The 26,040-nt window shown below is 39.0% G+C and overlaps 2 protein-coding genes across 4 annotated transcripts; one reads left to right on the top strand and one right to left on the bottom strand.

The window, feature by feature from the left end:
• The first annotated feature begins 969 nt into the window (after nucleotides 1–969).
• Nucleotides 970–20,524, top strand: glg1a (golgi glycoprotein 1a). 3 transcript variants are annotated; one of them, XM_046859076.1, is made up of 28 exons: nucleotides 970–1,436; nucleotides 7,045–7,074; nucleotides 7,298–7,384; nucleotides 7,493–7,708; nucleotides 8,120–8,323; nucleotides 8,406–8,477; nucleotides 8,602–8,788; nucleotides 9,033–9,244; nucleotides 9,870–9,991; nucleotides 10,130–10,231; nucleotides 10,364–10,517; nucleotides 10,762–10,791; nucleotides 11,290–11,427; nucleotides 11,844–11,930; nucleotides 12,136–12,198; nucleotides 12,330–12,443; nucleotides 13,608–13,696; nucleotides 13,824–13,941; nucleotides 14,082–14,174; nucleotides 15,451–15,588; nucleotides 15,714–15,837; nucleotides 15,991–16,133; nucleotides 16,241–16,342; nucleotides 16,422–16,529; nucleotides 16,623–16,743; nucleotides 16,818–16,924; nucleotides 17,211–17,374; nucleotides 19,699–20,524. In XM_046859076.1, the coding sequence occupies exons 1-28, from the start codon at nucleotides 1,119–1,121 to the stop codon at nucleotides 19,778–19,780; spliced, it is 3,525 nt and encodes a 1,174-aa protein (XP_046715032.1). In that variant the 5' UTR covers nucleotides 970–1,118; the 3' UTR covers nucleotides 19,781–20,524. The 3 variants fall into 3 exon arrangements, with proteins under 3 accessions (XP_046715032.1, XP_046715033.1, XP_046715034.1); XM_046859077.1 differs by lacking the exon at nucleotides 10,762–10,791 and having other exon boundaries at nucleotides 971–1,436; XM_046859078.1 differs by lacking the exons at nucleotides 10,762–10,791; nucleotides 19,699–20,524 and having other exon boundaries at nucleotides 972–1,436; nucleotides 17,211–18,319.
• A 76-nt stretch (nucleotides 20,525–20,600) lies between these two features.
• si:dkey-234i14.3 (fibulin-7-like) lies at nucleotides 20,601–26,040 on the bottom strand. The gene is made up of 7 exons (XM_046859080.1): nucleotides 25,691–26,040; nucleotides 24,793–24,958; nucleotides 24,009–24,179; nucleotides 23,218–23,400; nucleotides 22,900–23,034; nucleotides 21,832–21,967; nucleotides 20,601–21,631 (listed from the first exon to the last, which is right to left on the bottom strand). Exons 1-7 carry the CDS (start codon nucleotides 25,757–25,759, stop codon nucleotides 21,271–21,273), a joined length of 1,221 nt encoding a protein of 406 aa, XP_046715036.1. The 5' UTR covers nucleotides 25,760–26,040; the 3' UTR covers nucleotides 20,601–21,270.

Here is a 26,040-nt window from a genome sequence, read left to right as displayed (position 1 = left end):
TTCAAGTTGGTAAATATCAGTAATAACAATGTGAAAATAATTGTATCTTATTTGTATGTACTATTTTATTTTACTTATTACATATGGCAGATGCCCTTATCCACAGTAACTTACATTAATCTTATTCATACAACTGAGGTACAACGCACAGTACTGTATAATCAAAGTATACAGTAGGTTTACTGGTCGGTGCTATCTAAGGTTTGTGTTTTGTCTTGTGTTGTCTGTCTGTACTGGTTTTCCTCTGCACTGTTTGCACTTTACGTATCTTTGTGTTGTGTTTGTAGCTCTATGTTTTTTAGTGTAGCACCAGGGTTCTGGAGGAATGTTGTCTCATTTTTTCTGTGTACCACTGTCTATAGTAGAAATGACAATAAAAGCCTCTTGACTTGACTTGAGCAGCTATAGGGCAAAGGGCATTGCTCAGGGGCCCTAGGACTGGCAGCTGGGATTTGAACTGGCAACCTTCTGATCCAAAGTCCAATGTCTTAAGCACTAAGCTACCACCTCCCCAAAACTTAAACCTTCATACAAAACCATTTCATAATCAGCTTTTCGGTCAAAATGAAGACATATCTTTAAATTATGAGCTATTCAATTGTAAGATCCCAGTCCTTCAATGTTTTTTTTGTGTGCTCCAGGCCTTTAAAGGACTTTCACCAGCTAAATTGTATGTAATTAATTTGAGGTGTAATTCTCTAATATGAATCGAATTACTTTAATGATACCTAGTGACCTAGCTAGGTAATTATTGTTATATGATATGTTACAGATCTGGGTGCAACAAAATGGTATTATATTATATTAAATTATTAAAACCGAAATCTGTGCTTCTGTTCTGCAGTAGTTCATGGGAGGGTTGCATTTGAAGAAAAACTTGTTATTCAATAATGTGTGAAAATGAGTTGTACAGGATAAGATCACAATTGGGTTTTTAATCGAGGACCCAGGGAGCTGTAACTGCTGTACGAGCCACGACGTGGCACAGTTTTGTGTGTAGCTGAAAAGAAAAACGTGCGGCTCATTGGTGCACTCTCTCTTTTACACGCACACACACACGCACAAATCACTCGCGTCCGGCTACCGTAGGCTAGCTACGCGTAGGTGGTTTACCGAAGATGGCGGCTTGTAGACGTGTGCAGCTCCTTCTATTGCTCCTAGCCGTTCCCGCTTGCATTCGTCCTGTTCAGGGAGTGAAGTCCCCAAGCCTCCACGCCGAGGGGAACGCAGGAGAGAACGCCAACGATGGCAAAAATACCGGAGGCGGGCTAGCCGAGGCGAAGGCTGGAGCGGCGGCCTCTCAGTCCCGCCGCAGCTCCACCGGCTGGAAGCTGGCCGAAGAGGAGGCCTGCCGCGACGACGTGACCCGACTGTGCTCCAAACATTCATGGAACAACAACCTGGCCGTGCTTGAGTGTCTGCAAGATCGGAAAGAGGTCAGTAGCCTGTTCATCAATGGATTCACTCCCATTGTGTAGGTTCGGATGTGCCCGGAGAAACGCGTTCACGGGGCGAGCTGGCCGGCGCTAGGCTCCGTGCTATTATCTGCGCAGCTCCCCGTTAGCACCGTTTTCCTAACATGATGTCCGCCTGTCTCTCCAAATGCAACCAGACTGAGCCAGACCTAGTACATGAATCCCATATGGATCGTGGTGTGCATATGATCTCGTGTTTGTCTTCAGAAATCAGGTATCCAACAAATATAGAATATAAAGTGAGAGTGTTGCTAACTCTTGGTATGATCGATTAGCGTTAAATAAACATCCTACTGATGCTGGTTTTTATTTTAATTACAAATACTCAGCCATGCTTTCGAGTAGGATCTAATGAGCTGAGGGGGTTTTGTAGCACATTTATTGATAAACATGTAGCAGCCTGTGTTATTTCATATTATGTTCCTGGGTGAACTAGACATCATATTAGCATCCCGGAGACTTCCGCCTTCACGCCTGAGGAAGTTAGCAAAGCCCAGGGAATGGTTCTGCATGAACTTCGCCACTGTATATGCTACAGCTGTCTGCTATTCAAAAAAAAGTTAAAAGGTGTAAATGCATAGCCAGTCTCCATTCTAATGAAGATAATTTGAAGACTTTGGATAACAAGGGTATTTAACTGTGATACAATAAGGGTCAATTAATCTGAAAACAATTGGTAGACCTCAATCTGTACCCTTCCAACTTTAATAATGTCAACTATGGAAAGAAATGATGGGCAAATTCAGCTGGTTTACTCTGCAAGAGTTGCTGTACTACATAATAAACTTCATATTGTCTATTGTTACAGCTCAAAACAGCCAATGTGAGATTTTCTTTTCTTTCTATACAATGCAGGAATGCTCCAAGTGGACAATGGCACAGAGTTACGAAGTTTTGCAGGACCATTTGGTTCTCTATTAGGCAAAGAAATAAGTATCCCGAGCGAGCAATAAATATAAATGGTATCTTCATTGGTAGAAAGAGAGAGGGATTCCCTTGCAAGACACCATTTATCAGCTGTTAAACTTCTCAGCATTTGCTGAGATGTGAATGCAAACTTACAGGGAAGCACAGACATTTCATGCTTTGCCATTGAATTGTAGCAAAATTTTAAAGGTAGAGTTTAAGATTTTAATATACATCCGTTAACCAAATTGAACAAATTCATACAGATTCAGTTTTTCAGATTGGTACTGGTTATGGTGAGAATACATCCATAATGAAAAGGAAGCTCATAGAATGCTAGTTTATATATATATTTCCTCTGTTAGCAAGCGTGGTAACCACTTACACACACACACACACACACACACACACACGTGCCTCTATTTTTTCGGAGAAATGCTGGTGTTACCGACGTTACCTTCAGTCTTTTTCTGTCTGAACAGAGCTAGTGATTTTTGTGCTTATTTTCAGCATTTTGTGAAGCAGAGCCGAGTGATCTATAAAAAGATGGGGTTGCTTTAATGAGAGGCTTCGCTATGGACTGAGCGAGTTGCAGAGGCGGTATGATGTTGGCAGGATTATGGAATGAGTGGTCGCCCTTTTTGGATGACTTTTCCAGTCGTGATAAGAATGCGCATTATATTATCAAGGCGGTTGATGGAGCAGTTCATATTCCATGTTTCATGTCTTTGGGGCTGGGCCACATATGCCCACTGTTGTCACTGATGATGTAATCTGACTCCCAACAATGGTGATCCTGCCCTCCAAAGAGCAATTTGACATTTACTGAAACTTCAACGTATACAGGCAACTGCAGGGGGAATTTGATCTATTTTCCAATAAAAGTCATATTCCTTAATTCTTATACATTCTTGACAAAGATCTACTTTATCTCATGACGGTAATGGAGTGAGCTGTGAAGGAGATGTAAAAAACCAGTGAGCAGTATAGTGGTACTCCTCAGGGTCTTCCTGTCTCAGTCTGAATGTGAATGAAGTAGTCCGTGGCTGTCCTCCATGCTTTTGCTGCCTGTTCTGTGTGTTGAAGGCTTGTTTGAGTTTCTTCTCAGCTGTTCAAAGAAAGACTCCTGTAAGACCGAATGGAGAAGAAGAATAGAGCTTGTATCGGTTACTTCTTGTTGTGAGAGTGTAGGCATGCAGGGCCGGATTTCCCACAGCTGTATTTAGCTAAGATGGTGTTCTTAAGAAATTAGAAACGACTCAAGCTGCAGTTCAGGGGGGGTTTTTTGTTGGTTTTTTTGCCCCCACTAGGTGTTTGTTTGTTTGTCATTGTCATCTCAAACCACATATTTGATTTGTTGAGTCTCAAAGGTTTCAGTTTGATGTGGAAGACAAAAGGAGGACTGCTGTAATTTTTAACATTGTCTCTGCTAACCCTTGATCCTGTTCTTCTGGATACCTATTTTGAATAGTGTGTTGTCCATTGGGTGCTTTTCTTAGAAATTGTAATCCGTGAACTCATGTAGTCAGTCAGTCACGTAGATTTCACCCTTTTAACTTGTCCAACGATGATGCTAAAGCAGCATTCTGGCAGGTTATTCTGAAGAGTACTTTTGGAGTAACTCATTGAGTGAAACAAAGCCTTGGAGTTTGTGATCGACAAATAGGCAAATATCTGTATCACTGAAGCACATCGACAAATATGCAAATTTCTATTATAAACTCCAGTTTTCTTTGTAGCTTTTCAGCCTGAATGGATCTCAGGTTTTAGGAATTTAAGCAGCTCTTCTAGTCCCAAAGTTTATGTTAATCATTAATCATACTTCCCTCTTTATTGCCAAATGCTGCTGCTAGAGAATTTTCTACTGCATTTCACTCCTGTAATAATTAGTGTGGTCTAGTGTTTCTTGAAGGTGTTTCCTTTCAGATTATTATTAATATGCCTTGGTGTCATTTTTACCCTTTTCACTCAGAGATTCCTGCTGAAAGTAACACCATCCATAAATCCACTCTTGTCATGACATGAGGCGTGTTTATCATGTGAGGCTGGCTGTGTTGGGTGATCAAGAAACAAAAATCTTTAAAAAAAAAAAAAAAAGATTTAAAACTCAAAGATTGATTCTGACGGCTATTTGGATCGAACACGACAAATAATTTCTTTCAGAGGCATTATCATTGCGCTCCCTCACAAATGGATGTATTATAGAACTGGATTCAGGATTCTGCTGCACATTTACTTCAGATTATTTTACATATTTACATCGATCGGAGGTGCTTGTACTGAACGATTCAGTGCTGAGAAAATTATACATGTTTGAAAAATATGAGAGTTGCTGGCAGACTGAGAACATTGTGCCACTGAACTCATCACATCATGAAAACAGGTTGCAAGCTCCAAAATTGGTCCATGATTGGGGGAAATTGGTGCTGATGTTGTATAGTGTGTACATGGACTTAACAATACCTGTACATTTATCACTTTTACAAGCCAGCTTGTAAGAGCCAATGTGATTTACAGTACAACACTAAAGACTCTTACGAAATGTATCCTCCCTCTATTAGAATTAATAGAAGTAAAAGACTATGCTGTAATGATGAGTGGGAAAAATAAAGCAGCTGAAGGTATAATCTGTTCCTTGAAGCTCTCTTTCTGACTTGCAGCGTTGTTTATTCCTGTACCGCTCTATACATTAATAGTTTGGCAAAATTTATATAATGTCTGCCACTTTGTAATATCTAGAAGTATAAAAATGTGCCGAATAGAGAGCTTCAGTCAGACAAAATCCCTTAACAGAATATTAGGAGGATAGTGCTTCATTCTGACAGTCCTGGAGTTTGTGTATAGATTAGATTCAACCTTGTTGTCACTCTGAGTACAGGTACAGAGACAATGAAATGCAGTTACCATCCAAACAATAATGTACATAAATCTAATGAAGTAAATAAGGTTATGGTGCAATGGTTCACTTTTAATGTGGACCTGGTTATTTCTTTCCAAAACCTTACAGGTTGTAGATGTGAAGGATGTGTAGGGATACTGCGAATAGGCCTGGGTGATAAAGTGACCAGATATCAGCAATGATTAACATTCGACTTCTATTTCTGACAACAAGGAAAACTAATATAATAGTGTTTTTAGATGGAATAGAGCTTCCTGGATGCTCGTTCTGTCAATATGTAAAATAAAATGCATCAACAGGATGCACCAATTCCAGATAACTGGAGCAGTCACACAAAAACTGCCCAGTGCACCATATTTATTTGATTTAATATATTTGCACAGCTGATTGAATGCTGACTGTAACCAATATGCAGAAAGCCAGCAAACCAGCCAGAAACAATCCAGTCTCAGTTCCATAGTCGCCTTGGTTGGGGAGAGAATACAAGTAAACAGTGATGGGTTAAGTGTCAGGATTAGGAGCAGGGCGGAAAGCAGTGTATGTGCTCAGAGTTGAAAACACAGCTTCCATTTTGACACCATTGTGGTTACACCTGCAGTTTGTGATTATGCGTTTGTCTTTTACCGTGCCCATGCTTTGTGTGCGCACACACAATTCTTTTCCTTCAACACGTAGCTCTGGCCTTCTCATCTTTCAGACCTGAATGCATTCCTGGAATGTGGCAGGAGTAATAGACAGAGATTTGTCTTTAAGTCTAGTGAGATTGAAGAGACCTGTTGTCCCCTTTCCTGCATTTACAAGTTTCTTTGACAGGGTCAACTAGTGGAAGTGTTTATGCATTGCGTCTGGGTGGCAAATGATTGTTCTGTTCAGTTGTATGAGTGGTTTTAATCCATTGTTCTATCGGAGCATAATGTTAAGAAGATAGGAATGGAGAGAGGAAGGGGCAGAGGCGTGTAAATGAATGCGTTATATATGCGCTTAGTTTGTAGTCTTACAAAAGCGGTTTTTCTGGCTTTTTTACTCTTGTGCATTTCCCATGATCTATTATCTGGCTTTTTGGAAGATGATGGTAATGCCTTCTGTCGAAGCGGTTAGATGAGTTTGTCATCTTGATATGCATAGTTTTTCAAACAAATGTTGTTTGGACTTTGTTCATTGTTTAAAGTGCAAACCAGTTCCATATAACTGTTATTGAATATTTTAGGAACCAGCTTTACTGTGTTGTCAGCCGTGCTTTTGTATGATGACTGTGTTGTCAGCCTTGCATTATATCCATGTGGTACATGGTACTTTGTTCCATTGCAAACCTAAATCAAAGGTTAATGGTGTATTAATAAGCAATTGCATAATATGCAGTGATGAGTCCACCTTACACTGAGGCAAGGGTGCAGAGAACGATGTGCGTTACAAACACACACATTTTTTTTTTTTTTACATTTTTCCAAAAACTTTATCATTTTTCCTCCCAAAAACAATCTATTTCTTTATCTAAACTGCTAATTGCAACACAGACTTTCCTGTTATGCTGTGATCACTGTGTACTAATTATGCTGTGACCTACAGCACCTGAAATTTAGAGTTTACATTCCTATTAAACTGTGTGTGTGTGTGGTTTGTAAACCATTTGTGGTCAATAAACTGCTTAACTGACTTAGCCAAGAGTGCCTGAGAATGAACTAAAACCTGCCTCTTTAATGCCTGAAGTCTCATGGTATCATAGTCATAATCCTCTAACATCTGCTTTTGTTTTTCATCCTTTAGGAAATGGAGATTGCAGCCAACTGTAACCATGTGAGTATAATTTTTCAGTGTTCTCCTACGTGTCATGTGTTTTATAATGTTCCAGATTCATGCTGAACCAAACTCCGTGATGAGAGACACACTCTATAAGCATGTGTTGTATCCATATGCTCAGGTTGTTTGGTAACAGCTTGATCTGGGGTTGTATGTCAGAAGCTGGCATGCACAAAGCCTTCGCTGAGTCCTCTTTCTCTTTTTCCCTTTTTTTTCCCAGCTGCTATGGAATTACAAACTGAACCTGACAACAGACCCAAAGTTCGAGTCCGTAGCTGTGGAGGTGTGCAAGAGTACCATTGGTGACGTAAGTACCCTTATGTCATCTCTTTCCAGCATATTGTGCCTTTGAGTGTGAACTGAAACAGAAGGAATCGATTTTTAGATGAAAAATGATGTGTATTTGTGGCTACAGATTAAAGAGTGTGCATCAGAGGAGCGGGGAAAAGGCTATTTAGTGTCATGCTTGGTAGATCACCGTAGTAACATCACGGAATACCAGTGCAATCAGTACATCACAAAGATGGCTACCATCATCTTCAGCGACTACCGGCTCATCTGTGGCTTTATGGACAGCTGCAGGGAAGATATCAACAGTCTGCACTGTGGAAGTGTTAACACTGGTGAGAAGGTAAGCCAGGACCTTCTCAGACACGCACGATAAATGTCAATTAATGTCTTATAAATGTCTCCCGGAATCGAGCTTTGATGTGTCACTGACCACATATCAAAGCTTTCATCTTAATAGCACAGCTGACTCATGAGCTGATTAACCAATATTGAAACGTTTTCTCGTTTCATATTCATGTCAGAATGTTCAATGTGTATATAATTGAGTTGTGATGCAATTCATGTGCTGTGGATTAAAGAAACACCAGCTTAATCAATTCTATGAACGTTTTTTTTTTTTTGCACATTTTATTTATTTATTATTTTCCAGTCTTCAGAATCAATTAACAGCATGGTTTGGCTTGCCAAGCAGTAAAGAGCAATATAAAATCCACAGAGGATGTTATGGTTTTTTTTTTTATTATTTTTTAAGGATGTACACTCTCAGGGAGAGGTGATCGCATGCTTGGAGAAGAGGCTGGTGAGTGAAGCAGAGGAACAGACAAAAGGTTACACAATCAGAGAAGATTGTAAGAAGGCCATCATGCGTGTGGCTGAGCTGTCATCGGATGACTTCCATCTCGACAGGCACCTCTTCTTTGCATGCCGAGACGATCGCGAGCGCTTCTGCGAAAATGTACGTCTGTGACTTTGCATATTTGCTGTGCACCTTTCACTGGTAGAATGGTGTACTCATCTCGTTGTTTTTGCTGATCCAGACTCCAGCAGGTGAGGGCAGAGTCTACAAATGTCTGTTTAACCACAAATTTGAGGAGTCTATGTCTGTAAAGGTAAACTCTTCTGTCTTCAACTTAAATAAGATTATTTACCTGATTATTATATCTATTCTTGTTTACCTTTTATAAGAAAATATTTATCAATTTGTTTGTTTCTTCATTGTATCCTGATGCACAGTGTAAAGAGGCCCTCTCCACCAGACAGAAGCTGATTGCACAGGATTACAAAGTGAGCTACTCTCTGGCCAAGGCTTGCAAACAGGACCTGCGGAAATATCGTTGTAATGTAGACACCACGTTACCCCGTGGCAGAGAGGCCAAGCTATCCTACTTGCTGCTGTGCCTTGAGTCTGCCGTACACAGAGGTGAGTGTGCAGATAAGAATGCATGTTGCCCAAACAATCTATGTGTTGATATAAACTGCTAATTGCAACACAGGCTTACCTGGCTTGCTGTGATTACTGTGTACTAATTATGATTAATCCATCCTATCTTTCAGAGTTGCATACGATGAGATTATTGTATCGTCTGTGTTGATGATATTTATGTAATCAATAGCAGCTAGATGGTTCTGGTATAAGAAGCCGTTTTATATTCTCTGTATATCAGGACGCACTGTGAGTGGCGAGTGTCAGGGGGAGATGTTGGACTATAGACGCATGCTGATGGAGGATTATTCGCTGAGTCCTGAGATTGTGCTGCACTGCCGTAGTGAGATTGACAATCATTGCTCCGGTCTGCACCACAAAGGCCGAACCCTCCACTGCCTCATGAGGGTTTCCCGTGACAAGGGCATTTTCGACAACCTTTGCCAGAAATCTGTAAGTTGCCTTTAGTTTGTTACTATGGCCTGCTCTCAGTAGTCTACCGAGGAGATGAAAGGCAGATGTGAGAAAGTACAGGCCCTTATTTATTTTAATGTTTACTCCTTGCTTGTCTGCATTGCACTCTGAACTAAAACAAAGGAAAAAAATAACTTCACACGCTCTCTTCAAGAGGCTCTCTTTAGCACAGATCTGCTCTGTCTTATATAAGGAGGTTATTAAGTGCCTCCTCTATTTTTACACTTGACAACACCCGTGCTGCTACAGATTGTGTGTATTCTGTCTGAATAAAGTTAAGTGTTGGTTTAGGTCTAGAAGAATTTGTCCTTTATATGTTTGACTGTGTATAATAACTCATTTGATTTATTTTACTCATTATATTTATTCACTGTACATGTGTTAACATATATAATTTTACATACTGTACATATGCTACACATTTATCTGCACTTGTCTATTTGCACAATGCTACTCTTTGCACTTTTGGTAGGTGCCAAACTGCATTTCGTTGCTATGTACATGTACTATGCAATGACAATAAAGTTGTATCTATCTTATCTATTTATTTTATTTTTAATAATCTCAAATATTTTTTAAATTAAAATATATTTATTGCTCTTAGCTCCAGACTTTGATCCAGGAGACGGATCCCGGCGCAGATTACCGGATTGACAGAGCTCTCAATGAGGCATGCGAGTCAGTCATCCAGACCGCATGCAAACACATCCGAAATGGAGACCCCATGTGAGTCAACCTCATTTCTCTTCAATCTTTAATATACTGCTTTGATGACTAAGTGTGAACTATAATGATTTCATGACCGCAGTTGTTCTTTTTGTTGGAAGATGATTGTTATTGACTCTTTTGTTGCTTTTCACATAGGATCTTGTCTTGTTTGATGGAGCATCTTTACACTGATAAAATGGTGGAAGACTGTGAGCACAGGTTGCTAGAGTTGCAGTACTTTATCTCCAGAGACTGGAAGTGAGTGACTGGTGTCGCTGATTTTTATGCTATTCAAACTATCTATTGCTAGTTTGATTTCAGACATTTTTGCAAATCACTGTGGCACTATAATTTTTTTCCAGTGTGTATTTATTTATTTGCTGTTTACAGGCTGGACCCGATCCTGTACAGGAAGTGTCAGAATGATGCTGCACGTATTTGCCACACTCATGGCTGGAATGAGACTAGTGAATTCATGCCACCAGGAGCGGTGTTTTCCTGCCTGTACCGTCACGCTTACCGCACCGAGGAGCAGGGTCGACGGGTGAGAGTGCCTTTCTTACACACACGCACACATGCACCTTAGCAGACCCAACTACCGCTGATATCTAACATAATTAAGAGGTTCGTAAGGCATAAGACATGGCATAATGCATGTCAGAAATGGTCGGTAATAAGCTTTTTTTTCCCAGGCCTGTTATAGTGAGATGTTATGAAGTTAGGACTGCTGGTTTTAGCTGACATAACATTTTTGACTTATCTATGCCTAACCATAAATTTAACTACAGGACCGCACAGACAACAACAGTCTTTATACTGTAAGTACTGTATTCTTGTTACAGATGTTCAAGTTCACCAAATTATGCATGCCATGATAAATAATTGAGATGGCCAGACTGAAGTAACAGCTTCACTCTTTTTTTTTTCTGAATTTTCAGTTTTTGTAGAATTGGAAAATGTATTTCAGAATATTAGACAATTTTATTCCATCAGTATTAGAAACTGAGGCACTGTGTCTGTAGTGGTATTCATTTTGCAAAGACTGAAAATTTCAAGAAAATGTTAATTTCATAATTGTAATTTGGAAATGATTTGGGTTGGTGTGGAAAGTGGGATCCTTCTGACTAATCAGATATGTCAATGTATTGGGTACGTTTGGTTTAGTTAAGAGAGATAATCAAGTGTCAATTTTTTTTTTTTTTATATAAATAAAATATATATAAGGTTGTGTGCCGCTCTAGTTCCACAGAGGTTTGTGTGGTGTGTACTATTTATTTCTGTAGAAGTGATAACTCTAAAATGTTGTTTACCTACAGTTATCTCGTGACTGTAAGACTGAAGTGCAGCGCATCCTCCATCAGAGGGCTCTGGATGTAAAGATGGACCCAGACCTGCAGAAACGATGTATGACCGATTTGGGCAAGTGGTGCAGTGAGAAAACAGAGCCTGGACAGGTTTGTGAAATGTACAGCAGAAAAAAAAGCTCAAGTAATGGAAGTTGATTTAAGTTGATTACCTGGCTGCAATTTTATACTTTAGCATTTTAAATAACAGTGCTATATAATAGAGTTCCCTTCAAAGTATTGCAACACAAGGCCAATTCTTTTGTTTTTGTTTTTGAGATCAAAATTATATAATCATTTCTCTTTCCTGCCAACTTCTTCAGACTTAAAAACAAACACAGCTTGTTTTAACCTGTTTCTTTTGTGTGTGTGTGTGTGTGTGTGTGTGTGTGTGTGTGTGTGTGTGTGTGTGTGTGTATATATATATATATATATATATATATATATATATATATATATATATAAATAAATAAATAAATAAAATAAATCTTGTTACTGTAGCACTCATTAAACTGTGTGTGTTGCAGGAGTTGGAGTGTCTACAGGATCATTTAGATGATTTGGGCTCAGAATGTAGAGATGTGGTGGGTAACCTGACTGAGCTGGAGTCTGAAGTAAGAAACACTTCCCTGGTTTCATCCCTTTTCTCTTTCAATCAGGCTTTTTTTTTTTTTTTTACTATTACATTATAAATAATGACAGCAGTTGATGTGCTGCTTAAACTATACTGTACTTGTCTGTTTATTAATGTGTTTAATGTGATGAACTTGAATTATATTTCTGTAAACTATAAACTTTTATGTTTTTATAAATCTTAAGGATATCCAGATTGAAGCTCTTCTAATCCGAGCCTGTGAACCAGTCATCCAGGCGCACTGCCATGTAAGTCAGATTGTTCAGTTAACCGCAAAGATTTCCCAGCCAAAACATCATCCTGTATGAAAACCATTTCTATTTGTGTTCATCCTAATTTGTGGATCTCTACCTGATTTTATTATTGATTCGATTAATAGGAGGTGGCAGATAATCAAATAGACACCGGAGATCTGATGGAGTGTCTCGTGCTCAATAAACACCAGAAGGAGATGAATGAAAAGTGTGCAGTCGGAGTCACTCACTTTCAACTGGTAATACACCTTCAAATACCTAAGCATAGTTCATCATGTGTTTTCAGCTGCCCATGTCACTACTGTACAGTTGAATGTACAGGAACAAGTCAAAGATAAATATTCAATTAGTTGAAAATGGTTTTTGCACAATGCTCTTTCTACAAAATGAAATAGGACTGTTTATTTATGAATTTGCTTCAAAGTTTGAATTTAAGAATAGCCAATAATGCTCTAAACATTTCAAATGAGAGAATACCTCTAATATATGGTTTAACTCGGCTCTTCAGCTAGTAAAATGTGAATTTTGACCAGTTTGGTACATATATTTAGTCAAAATATAGCTGTTCATTTTAGTATTTTAACATAATAAACCTTAGCTTATTGACTAAAAGACAGGAGGTGGAGCTGGTGGTAGGTTCATTGGGAGTGACGACGATTAAAGGACGTTTCGGGGACAACATGAGAGAGGCCCGATTGAGATGGTTTGGACATGTGCAGAAGAGGGACATGGGGTATAGCCGTAGGAAAATGCTGAGGATGTTGAGGAAAAGAGGAAGGCCAAGGAGGAAGTTCATGGATGTGGTGAGGGAAGACATGCAGGTAGTTGTTTTTTTAAGAGGCAGATGTAAAAGAACAGAGTAGTATGGAGACAGATGATCCTCTGTGGCGACCCCTAATGAAACCTAAGCTTATTATGGAATGACGTTAGATATGTTGGTGGTAGGATAACTACTCCACTACTAATGTTTAGTAGTACAATTTCATCAGATATACTTTTTATGCAATAATCGTAAAATATGTATAATACAATCAAATATATAAACAGGATTATTTTTGTACCCACCCTTATCTGTAAGATCTGATGTATTTGTAAGCGTTGTCTTTCAGTACTTTAGTTGGTTGCTTGCAAAAAAAAAACCCTTATCCAAACATATTGTGTGTGTGTGTGTGTGTGTGTGTGTGTGTGTGTGTGTGTGTGTGTGTGTGTGTGTGTATATAAGCTCAAAGTCACCTGTTGTATTAAGTCAAATTAGCTTTTTATCTGGAGTCCAACATTACTGCATGATAAATCTTCAAATTTATAACCAGTTTCCATGCAGAACCAGATTTTAAAGGGGGCACCCCTAATAATTTGAGTGATCGACTTTCTTCACTCACTGCCGTTCTCCATTTATTCCTCAGGTCCAGCTGAAAGATTTCCGCTTTTCTTACAAATTTAAGATGGCCTGCAAGGAGGATGTGCTCAAACTCTGCCCAAACATCAAAAAGAAGTGAGTGTAGCATTAAAATGTTTTTTAGTAACCAAGCTGTATTTTCATTACATTGATTTCTTTTCTACTTTATCCCAGACTGCAATAAAACTGATCATTGAATAAACCTGTTTGTGTGTGTGTACAGGGTGGATGTAGTCATCTGTCTAAGCACCATGGTCAGGAATGACACATTGCAGGAAGTGAAAGACCAGCGTGTTTCCATGAAATGCCGTAGGCAGCTCAGAGTGGAAGAACTGGAGATGGTTTGTTAATTGTCAAATCAGAATATTAATGCTCAATATTAATAGATTGTTAATGCACACTCTTACTGTTTGATTTTTGTGACTCTGTTGTGATATTGCGCGACACTGTAGTGTAGCTCTGGTGCTGTTCTCTCTTTCAGTCAGAGGATGTTCGACTGGAACCCGATCTGTACGAGAGCTGTAAGCAGGACATTAAGGAGCGCTGTCAGAATGTGGTGTTTGGCAATGCTCAGGTCTGTCTTTCTAAAATAACCTGAAAGAATAACATATAGAAAATACAGGGTGGTGCAAAAAGCATGCATGTTTTTCAAATAAGTGTAACTTCATTGATTCTCAGTATAATTTTTTTTATTAACTCCAGAACAGTTTGTAATAAATGCATTGATGGTTTTGATGGTTATACAGTAATTATTTTATTACTGAAGATTATATCTGACCGATTACTTTCTTCTGGCTGTACACACATCCAGAGTTTCTCCTCAAAGTTCTGCATCGCTTAGCAACATTTCATCTGGCACATTTGCAATTTCTTCGCAAATGGCAACTTTCAGGTCGTCTACTGTACAAAGTTTTCAAATGTAGACTTTCGATTTGAGGGAACAAAGAAATTGCAGATGGTCAAATCTGGTGAGCGTGGGGGCCAAGGGACAGGTCTGATGATCTTTACTTTCGAAACACTGTACCAAACTGTAACCTTAGCACTATGGCGAGGTTTCTGGTGTAATTATTGTGGGTCCTCTGTTGCCTAAAATCAACAGTTTTGCATATTGACAACCATACAAATGGAAATATGCCTCATCACTTATCAACATTACATCATCAGAAGCAATATTTTTAAGCATTCTTTCACAAAACAATCTGCGTTGGAAAAATCACTGACACCGCTTTGGAACAATCCTGATTTTGTACAGATGGAATTTCACCTTGTCCTGTAGTATGCGCTGTAGTGAATGATGAGGCCGACCCAGAGTTGGAGCACGACACCTAGTTGAGCGCAGAGGACTCTGAAGAACCTGCGTTCTAACACACTCAGCATTTTCTGGAGTCTGAGCCATACGGGGATAGCCTGTTGATTTTCCTCCTTTGTGAGAAACAATTTAACCCATCGCAGTATTGTGTTGCAGTCAGGGATCGGCCCAACACGCACAACATTGGACTGTTGACGGAAAAAACGTTGGACAGTAACAACAAAATATTTATTTCTAAAAATCTGTTTGACGGTCCACTGCGCCATGGCTACAAACAACGAACCCTTTGAACTACTTACAGGCGATATGGGATGGTTGCCAACCTCTCTCTTCTACTACCCATTTAATAAACATGCATTCATTTTGCACCACCTAGTACCAACATAGATAAAAATGTAATTGTTAAATAAACACAGCTCATCCATATCTAGGTTAGGTGTTGCATAAATATCTATAAACTGGAAAAGTGATTTAGGTCATGTAATGTGCTAATATTAAAAACCTATTGAATTGTGTAATGGACTTGTTTTTATTTATGCAGGTGATTGAGTGCCTAAAGGACAATAAGAGGTTTTTGCACCAGCGCTGTCACCAGAAGATCTTTAAACTGCAGGAGACTGAGATGATGGACCCTGAACTTGACTTTCAGCTTATGAGAGTGTGTAAGCAGATGATCAGGGTGAGTAAGTATAAAATGATTGACAGACAGACAGACAGACTGTTTTCTTGCATTATTTGCAGTAAATCACCAAACAGCTTTAACATAGTGTCTCATATATAGTAACATGCTTTTTGATGTTGTAGCGTTTCTGCGCTGAAGCCGATGCTAAGAGTATGCTTCAGTGCCTGAAGCAAAACAAGAACAGTGAACTCATGGACCCTAAATGCAAACAAATGATCACCAAGAGACAGATCACCCAGAACACCGGTATAGTCCAATAGACATACTTGTACACTATACATTGCCTTTTTTTATTTCAATTTTAAAAACATAACACATGTTGCTCGAGAGAAGCCTAAGTATTGTTTGAATATGATCATGATTAGCTTGAGTTTACTTTTCTTTCTTTCACATGTCCAGATTACAGACTGAACCCAGTGTTGAGGAAGGCCTGTAAGGCAGACATTCCTAAATTCTGCCAGCACATTCTGAGCAAAGCGAAAGATGACACTGAGTTAGAGGGCCAGGTCATCTCCTGTCTCAAACTCAAATATGCAGACCAGGTCTGTTCTTAAACAATCCACACTGCTGTATTTTTTTTGCACTTGAAAATGTGTAGCTGATTGTGCACTCTATGCTGATTGTAACTATTGTTGAACTCCATATGCAGCGTCTTTCTTCAGACTGTGAGGACCAGATCAGAGTAATTCTGCAGGAGTCTGCATTGGACTACAGACTGGACCCCCAGTTACAGATGCAGTGCACTGAAGAGGTCAGTTAGACCTTCAGCTTCCTGTCACTATAATTATATGTAGCACTGTATGGTGTAACTTCACATCTTTGTTTGTCAGATCCCACGGTTGTGTGCAGAGGAGGTAGCAGCCCAGGAACAGACAGGTCAAGTGGAGGAATGTCTTAAAGTGAATCTACTCAAGATAAAAAACGAGGGTTGCAAAAAGGTGCATTATCATGATTCTACAATAAAATTGTCTGAGATTCTCCCTAGCCATGTAGTTTTAATTTATGGTGTTGAGGTGTGTGTGTGTGTGTAGGAAGTGCTAAACATCCTTAAGGAGAGTAAAGCAGACATTTTTGTGGATCCAGTGTTGCATACAGCATGTGCACTTGACCTTAAGCATCAGTGCGCTGCCATCCCACCTGGAAGAGGAAGGCGTGAGTACTTAACACTACAGTCAGTGTGTTGCTGAAAAGGTTTTAGAGGATATTAATTTTGCTGTGTGTTTCAGAGATGTCTTGTCTGATGGAGGCTCTTCAAGATAAGAGAGTGAGACTTCAGCCTGAGTGTAAGAAGAGATTACAAGACCGTATAGACATGTGGAGCTATGCTGCCAAGGTAACTGAGAAGCTCAAAGAGACTCTGATGGTCTTTTTCTCTCACTGTCTCTAGAGCATCCTCATGTGTTTGATAAACATCACATTTATTATATGTAATGGATAACTGAATTTTTGTTGTTCAGTGTAGGGGGAAAAAAAAAAGTATAGACTGTAATCTTTAGTCAAAATCAGTTGACATTGAGCGAATGTTTGTATTTCTACTGTGTTTGCTGTTAATATTTTTTCACTCACTGTTCTACATGCATTTTCCCTCCATTTTGATGTTTTCTCTTTCCTGCCTCCAGGTGGCACCAGCAGAAGGCTTCTCAGACTTGGCTGGTCAGGTCCTTTCTTCTCCTGCTAAGAACTATATCCTGAGCATGCTGGCGATGTCTGTCGTTCTGCTGTTCTTCATGGGGCTGCTGTGCGGCCGCATCACCAAGCGTGTCACGCAGGAGCTGAAGGACAGGTAAAGAGGGTTGCCAGGGGTAGGAGGAGGAGGGGGATCCCCAATGTCCTTCCTTCCTCCTGCCCCATTATACAAAAGGGGGGTGGAGAAGCTAGCAGTGCTCCTCTTTGTCCCTCTCTCACCCTGGGCCCTGGCTATGAAGAGGACGAGCAAGACTGAAACTGTACGAATTTTCTTGCTACTGGCGGCAGCCATGTTGGGACCTGATATTACCCTCTTCACAGTGTCCATGTTTTCTGACTGCGGTACACCTGCATTGTCATCTGCTTCTCTGTGACCGGACCTGCCTGCTGTGGACATTTGGGCCATTTTGTGTGTGCGCGTATGTGTTTTCACATTTCTAAGTATGTTGTGCCAGCATCTCTGAGACATTGTTTTTTCCCTGTCTGCTTTCTCCATGCTCATGGAGCTCCTGTTGCATTTCTCCTCTTCTCTTCTCCTGCATTTGCTCTTGCTCTCCTGTGGTCTACTAAGACGATGAAGCAGTGGCAGCAGGTTTCTCACTACTAAATTTCAGAAATAATTTTGTGGTTGTGGGTGGTTGCCATACACTTCAGTTACGTATGGTGACTAGTATATTTGTGGTATTCGGTTTGTGCAGGTCTGATAACATGCTCCTTTTATTATTTTAACTGATATTGTAATTTTCATTATTATTGACATGGGTTGTTCCTGTTAATAAGGTCACGACTATGACTTGTCCTCTAACTTGCAGACCATCTAATGGGAGAATAATGGCATCATCTTCTATATATTATTATTTATAAATAACATGCTTGACATTGATTTAATAGACATACTACTAAATAGGGCCTTTTGTGATTAACTAATTACAGGGGTTAAAAAAGTTGGTATGATTTAATTGTACTGACATGCGTGTATGTGTATGATTTCCTGTGAGGGTGAATGAAAAGTTCAAGATTAAATATCTTGTCTGTGGGTTTACTTAATTTCAAGAGTTTTTTTTGTTTGTTTTTTTTTGGATTCTCTACAGATGGACATTTGTGTCTGCGATTATAGGTTGGGGGTTGTTGATGAATAAAAATGATCTTATATTTGTCACTCGTTGTACTCCCAGATACTAACAGACCATTGAACAGTGAAGAAAGCTGCCTGCATCTGAGCCAGAAGAACTCAGGATCTAGGGGGCCATAAATTGAATTATTTAGACAAGCGTGCTTGGGTAGGATGCATAGCAGTGTTGAAATAATTCAGCATATTATGTGGGTAAGAGGTAGATGACCTTAGATCGACACTCTCTTTTTCTGACTGAGATGCTGATAAATATTCTGTGGTGGTCTTGGACAGGATGTCAAGGCACTCGTGCAGCTCAGGCAGGCAAAAATGTGGTTCCTATGTGGCAACTTGATTGGGATTTACTACTGCAATGCAGAGACAGACTTCAGTCTGATACAGAGCAATCTTTACAGACGTTGGGTCACTTCCTGTGCTCAGATTTCTTCTAAGTTTAGCATATTAATAGTTTAATATCTGGAGAGATGTACTGGTGACTGAAAGCATTACAGTGCCATACTTAAAGATCGCTAATATCGTTCATTCATACTCAGCCAACCAAGCCTCCTTGCAAGCCACACTGTTTTGTGTGCTTGTTTAGTTGTTTTTGGAGTTATTAATGGATTGGTCAGGTTTGATGGCCTTAATTTATTGTAGGTTTAAGGTTTTGTTTTCTGGGTGCCTCATCGTGTAGTATTGGGGCTAGTCTTCTACTCTGCCATCCAGGTAAAGAGGAATAAAAAAGCTTTTTTGCTCGTTTTATTTTAAACACTTGCTGAAATGCTTTGTAATTCAGCCAGTCATTATGTGTCTTGAACAATGTTGCCACCTACACAGCTCAGAAATCCTATTCCAAAAATCATGCCCTTTACTCTTTTGCATGCACTCCCATGACACACCTGCTGTCCTTTTCAAATTATTAAAAGCTGTTTTATGTGTTAAGTTTCTCAGTATATCAAACTTTTGAAAGCTTGTTGGTGATTGAATCTGCAACCTTGTCAAAAGCACTAAACCAACGGCATAGTTTTTTCCCCCCTCAAATAACTATACCTGTTAACACTCCAATTGTTTGTCAAGGGGAAACACAGTTTAACATGTATTCGAGAAAAAAAAGAGCTGTACTATTTACATTTACATTGTAAATGTAAAGCTGTACTATGATCTCCATTCGCACGTCTATTTTTCAGTGTCCCACCTCAAGTCAAAGCAAGTCATGTTTCAATGCTACGGGAAGGAGGAAAATAATGTCCATATATTGTATATAGCTGTGGTTTTACAGAGAGGTCTCTGCTTCTGCTTTTTTCTTGTAGAAAACTTGACCGTCTAGTACAGCTACTGGATTGTACTCCTAAGAAGCAGATAGACCCACCCTTCACCCATCTTTACTTGTAATGTGTATGTTGGATATGGAAAATGACCATGGCTGTTAGTTACATTTGTTTAAAAATTCTGCTTATTTAAACATTTCTCTACCATTTTAATTTACTCTCAAATTCTTTTCATGTTTAAAAAAGGTTTCAAGATCAGCATAATTTTTCCAACAGCAATTGTAAAGAGTGGCCCAAAGAAAATGTTCAGCTTTCCATGTCACATCTCTTCAGTATTAAATCATGTTAACTTGCTTAAATTCACATTCGCTTATAGTCCGGCTGGAAAAGCCGTCAGTTTTTGCGCTTTAATAAAGCATGTGTCTCATCTCGTCTCTCCAGCCCAGAAACCCATGGGCATGTTCAGTGGGCCATTCCTTAAATATTTTGCCAATGATTAACAAGTGAATGTAGCACTGGAAAGATTTCTGCAAATTTGCTCGATTTCCTCCACCTTTCAGGCAGGAAATAATGTGAAGTCATACTGTAAGTGCTCAATGTCTGCTGTGTGTGACCTTTTTACAAACAATAGAAAACACAGTAATTATTTAACATATGCTAAATTGTAATAATGCATTTTGTTTTTGTATGCTTTTTCTTTCCTCCATTGTACAAACTTATTGCAAAGTATTTTTCCCCCAGATCTTATTAAGCCATGTATTATACATATCTATAAAAATGGCTTTTTTTTGTCTTTATTGGTTGTTTTTGTTATGTACAAAAGTGATTTGGAGAATTGTTAATAAAAAAATCAATTTGCTGGTTTGTATTTTCAGACACTATTTAAAATTTTCACTACAGCTTATCGTTTTATTCTCTCTTCCATACGTTAAACATGACAATCATTTGTTACTTATTTTAAGCCTTTATTCTTCCTGGACATAAAATACTAGGATTGTCTTTATTACAGATACTGTGTGTGAGGCTGAGCGAGCGTGTGAAAGGCAACTTCTGTGTTTGAATACTTTTTATAGTTCCACACAGTTGGATGATGAGCACTGAAAAGAGGTCTGTGAGGTCCTGCTTTGGCATTCTGTCAGTATGGTGAAGAATTCTTTTTGGGAATGCTTTTTAGTCGCTCGTCTGAGACAGTCCTTCTCCTTGTGAAGGAGGGTGCTTATGATTATGATTTCTGGTTGACCAGAATCACGAGAAGGATTTTTGTTTCGGTACCAGGGACTGTTCCAGTCATGTTGTTAAAGACATTAATACATTTGTTCAAAGATGTTATTGTGCTTCATTGTGAATGTTTTAAGCAGAAATATCATTCATGTTTTAAAACTGATTTTTAAAAACTTTAAAGATATGTTTACAAGTTGGATAAAATACTAGATTATGAAATAACTAGATTGTCAAATGCATAAAAGGCTGTAAAGAACAAAATTAAGTGTGATACTTAATAGCTTTGTAATAAAGCTTTTTGAACTGTTGTGTTGTTTATCAGGTACCTGTAACAATTGTCTTGGATAGCAAGATTAGTTAAATATTTAGTCTGTTTCCTCCTCACGCCGTGTTTTAGAAGCTGTATGGGGACACGAAGATTGTAACCTTTGTAACATAACGTCCCAGCAGTGTTTTTTTCTCCAACTCACTCATTTCCACCTCAACCTCCAGCGTTGCAGGGCCTTGCACCGACTCCGCCTGTACCAGCTCCGCACTCAGTCTGCCCGAGCGCTGAAGGGTAAAAAGCCCTGCGCCCGGATTTTCCACCAGTCCAAAGCGCATGGTGTCTCCCAGCATGCGGGTCGCTGAAACCCGTAACAGAATGCGGGGAGTGCTCATGTTTGACAACACTGACATGAAGTGGAAGGAGATGGAGACGGGAGCCTGGAGACAAGCTTTGTTTCTCTTGACACAGGGATTTCGCTCACATTGCCTGTAATATACATGTTGGAAGACCAATGTTCAGAGAGGCAAAGTTAAACTTTCAGCTTTTTAAATGTATTAAGGTTCATGTCGGATTTATCAGAATATTGTAGCAAATGCTGATCTTTAATCTGTTTATATTCAACCAGTGCTTTAATGTTTCTGGTGGATATGTGGATGTTGGTATAGAAGTAAAAGTTGCGAACTTACAGTGGTGAGGTCTTGACGTAAGAAGCATCGTGGAAGTGAGGGCATTCGACTAGTATGCATTTGTGGCCTCCATTAGTGTTCACACACTCCTGGTCTTTGGTACAGTTGTGAGTTCCTCTCTCACACTCATTAATATCTGGAAGAAGATTATAAATAAATTAGGATTAAGGCATGATTGCAAAATATATAGTTTGTTTTCCATGTTTCCTTTCCTTGTGTATTCAAAACTAAGAGGTCCGTTTGTAGTTTTTTGACAGAGGTTATCGCATTGCCGTTGTATGAAACCATTTTACTTTACCATTTTATTGCTGATCTATCACACTCATGCCTATTTCACCTTTAACATCATCAGGAGTATTTGTCTGTTTTTGTCCACACAGGCCACTAAATTGCTTTTTCAGTCCCTTCTCTCTCTTCTTAAGACTTGATTTCTGCACCCTTGTCCTAGCAGGTCTGCCTCTCAATGACATTCACCCTCTGCAACTGATACAGGATGCGGCTGCACAACTTATACTGTTACTTTACCACCACTGGCTTGATTTACTGCTCAACCGGTCCCACCATTTGTAAGTACACAGGAGACATGCTTCCATACTCGGCTTTGTTCTGGCAGGTAGTGAAACGAACTTTTACTTGATGTCCAAACAGCTGAGTCACTTACAGTTTTCAATTGACATAAAGAGCTACCTTTTCCAGAGATTTTTTAAATGAGCACTTCTTGCATAAAAAGTAAGAAAAAATGCTTTCAAACTATTTTTCTCCCAGCGGAGTTTTAGATGGATGGTATTCTTAATCTGTGTCTTAATGATTATTTTATATATATATATATATAAATATTTATTGATTGAGACTTCACAGCACTTTGTAAGTCTCCCCAGATAGGGGCATCTGCCAAATATCATAAATGTAAATCTTCTATATTTATAGCACCTGTAAAACTGGCTGTAGAAATATTAAATAAAGCTCTATATATTTCTTACTAAACCTCTAAGATATTCCTGGAGATGATTTGCATCTCTGGGAAGACTAAGAAATAAGATGTTATTGTAAGTACAGTAGGATGCTGACCTTGGCAACTCCTTTCGTCTTTGACACTGTAGCCAGTGGGACATTGGCAGTAGTAGCTTCCAGCTGTGTTCATACACATGTGCAAACACAGACGGCCAGGCTGGGTCATACGAAAGAGCTCGCATTCATCAATGTCTTAAGAACAAAACAAAAAAAAGCTTTTTACGTATAGATACCACACAAACAAATTATTTGATTTGTAAATTATTATAAGCCCTTCAAATTCCAAACAATATGATAATAGAAGATGTTAAGTCTAGATCATTTTTTGGACATTGTCAAGTCAAAGTCCAGTATTTATCTTTTTTGACATGTTACCTGTGCACAAGCTTCTGTCCTGGCTGGAGACACTGTAGCCTTGATCACATGTGCACTGCATAGAGCCCTGAGACTCAATACAGTGGGAGGGGTGCACATAGGCCAAAACTGATGGTGGAGAAGGAGATGAAGTAGATATGGGTATGGAGGCAGTAAGATTATTGTGCGTTCCAGCATCTACAACTGAAAATAGCACACGATTAGATTTAAAAACATACCCAAAACTCACAATATACCTGAAATATAAATATAAACACAAGTTTCAAATATGTAATAGATGTTAAAATAAGAACACTGAATTAAATAAATGCTCCTTTGTTTTCAATCAAATCTCTTAACTGCAGTGTCTGTAGAGCATGTGCTGTTACCACAGGAAATAATTTCAATGTTTCGGATCCATTTAACTATAAAAAGCTTATAATTGGAGCACTTGGGCAGTTATTGAACTTTTTTTAAGGCTTTATAATCTACAAGAATAAAATAGCTAAGAAAGAACGTATTACCAAACATGAAATGGAATTATTTCTCCCGATTTTTAACAATCAGACCCACACAACTAAAATCATTAAAAGCATGACAAATTCTTCAAATTCTTTTAGCAAAGTATCCATAAAACTATGCTCTAATTATATTCTGCCTCAAAAGACCTGCCCAGAGTCTGCTATAATACATACAGTTCAAAGCAACATTCTTTTGCTTCTCTTCTCAGTAGAGAAATACTTTTTTTGTTCTATAAATGTGGTAACTAGAGATGGGGTTTTAAAGATTTTGGATTATCCTTTATTAAGTACTCTTGCAGGCTGGCTCCTCTCCACTCCAGCTGAGGGAATCCAGACACTCCCTAGTCTCTGGCCCTGACAGCTGGAAACCATGGTTGCAGAGGAAGTGAACCTCATGGCCCACTTTGAACACTTGGCCCAGCATCCTGCCATTGGCTGGTGGGTTTGGAGGCGGACATATTGCTTTTGGGCAAAGAACAACATAGAAAAAGTTTATGCAAAGATGTAATATGGTAAAAAAAAAAAAAGACACACAATAGATCAACTTTCATTTTCAGAAACTGGTCTGACTCTATAATATATTCTTAGTTCCATTGGTTTGTCTCTCTACCAAAACACTTAAGGTGTTTTGAGAAAGTGTATAACACTTTCTCAAAAGGCTCCAACTAAAACCTCTTGTGAAGCCTGGGACTGTTAACCAAAAAAACATTGAAGAACTCTTATGTTGATGTACATATTAATAGAATAAATAGGCTAGAATAAACCCAAGAACCTGTCAATACATCCAGACTCACATTCCTTGATCTCTTTACTAGCAAACGACAATAGCAGTAAATTGTGACAGAAAAATGGATCCACCTAGCACCCCAGATCATTTTTCACAGTCCTGTTGTGCTCCTTAATGTTCTCTGTGGACCTCTGTGGATTGTATTTTTTACAAACAATTCCAAGTAGATAAAGCTGGAGTATTTTATTAGCCAAAAACCCCCTAAAAAGCACTTTTCTCCAAGGGTTTATGCAGTGTTGTGTAATATTGTGCAACTGTATTGAGTAAAGTGTCTGTTGCTGTACTCACGTGTTTCTGAGCTGCAGTTGCTGCTGTTTTTGAGTGTGTTGTTGTATAGCAGGTTGAGTTTCTTGCGCAGACTGCGTACACTGTGTAAGAAGGTGGTCTCTTGTGCTGAGAGCAGCTTGTGGACATGCCGTAGAGCTCTCTGGACCTCTTGCCTGCTCACACACTCCTGTATGGAGGTAATGGTGTTTAACAGAAAACCAGTAGGAATGGTTTTGTTGCACAGTTGATTATAATACACCAACCAAATACATGAAAGCATTCCACGATTTTGCCTTATGTAATCATTTATTTATCTAAGATGGAAAAAACCACATAAAACACCCCAAACTTTCCAGCACTTCTCCCTGAATGCATTTTTTTTCTGTTCATATTTAGGGCACTCATGCATTAGGTTTACAAATACTGAATCTGCATAATCTATGCATGCCAGGATATGTTTTTTTTCTTCAGTGCAAATACCACTTTTTCCTCATCTGTTTGTGTGGGGTTTTTTCATTTCTTTATTGTCCTACAGGCTTCTTGGTGTATTCTGTCACTGTAAATTAAGAAACATTCAAAATGTGGGATATAATTCTGCAAGGTTTGTTTTTCACCAGTGTAAGACAAAGCTGGAAGGTCAGTCAGTGCTTGTCATCACATCAAATGATATTAAAAAAGTATACAAAGCATATATAATATGCAAAGATAATCTTAGAATGATTGCACATCAGGATTACACACCTCTACAGGAAAACACACAGGATGCAAACTTGCACTAGGGTTAATCTCACACACATTTTAAATAGTTGTTGTGTTTATATAAGGTCATGCAACATTTTTTCTGCATGTGAAAGTTAACCCAGTACAATAAAATCTTTTCATATAGGTTTCAGGATATACCTGAATATTTTGGACATACCTGGCTCTGAGATCCGAGCATCTGGCATGTGATTAAAATGATCCAAAATATTCCAACGCTGTACATCATGGCAAAAACAAACCGACTCCCAGGACGGGACAATGTGTATGTCTGCTAAAGCACCTCTCCTTCTCCTTCTCTGTGTGTGCGTGTGTGTTTATGAAGAAAAAGTTTAGCACGGCTCTGGATGTGAAGCCTCTAAAAGCGTTATATTTAGCCCACCTTCAGAGGGGGAAAGCCCACCTCAGTGAGACAACTTTGTACATCTGGAAAGCGTTCAGACTGCGTCCAAACCCGCATACCTCTCTACTAAACGCCATGTCGGAATAGAAATGCCTCATTATTTTTGA

This window comes from Silurus meridionalis, chromosome 10 (assembly GCF_014805685.1).
Source record: "Silurus meridionalis isolate SWU-2019-XX chromosome 10, ASM1480568v1, whole genome shotgun sequence".
NCBI classification, from domain to species: domain Eukaryota; kingdom Metazoa; phylum Chordata; class Actinopteri; order Siluriformes; family Siluridae; genus Silurus; species Silurus meridionalis.
Note: the sequence above shows the minus strand (reverse complement) of the source record. Positions and strands in the feature narration are given on the sequence as shown.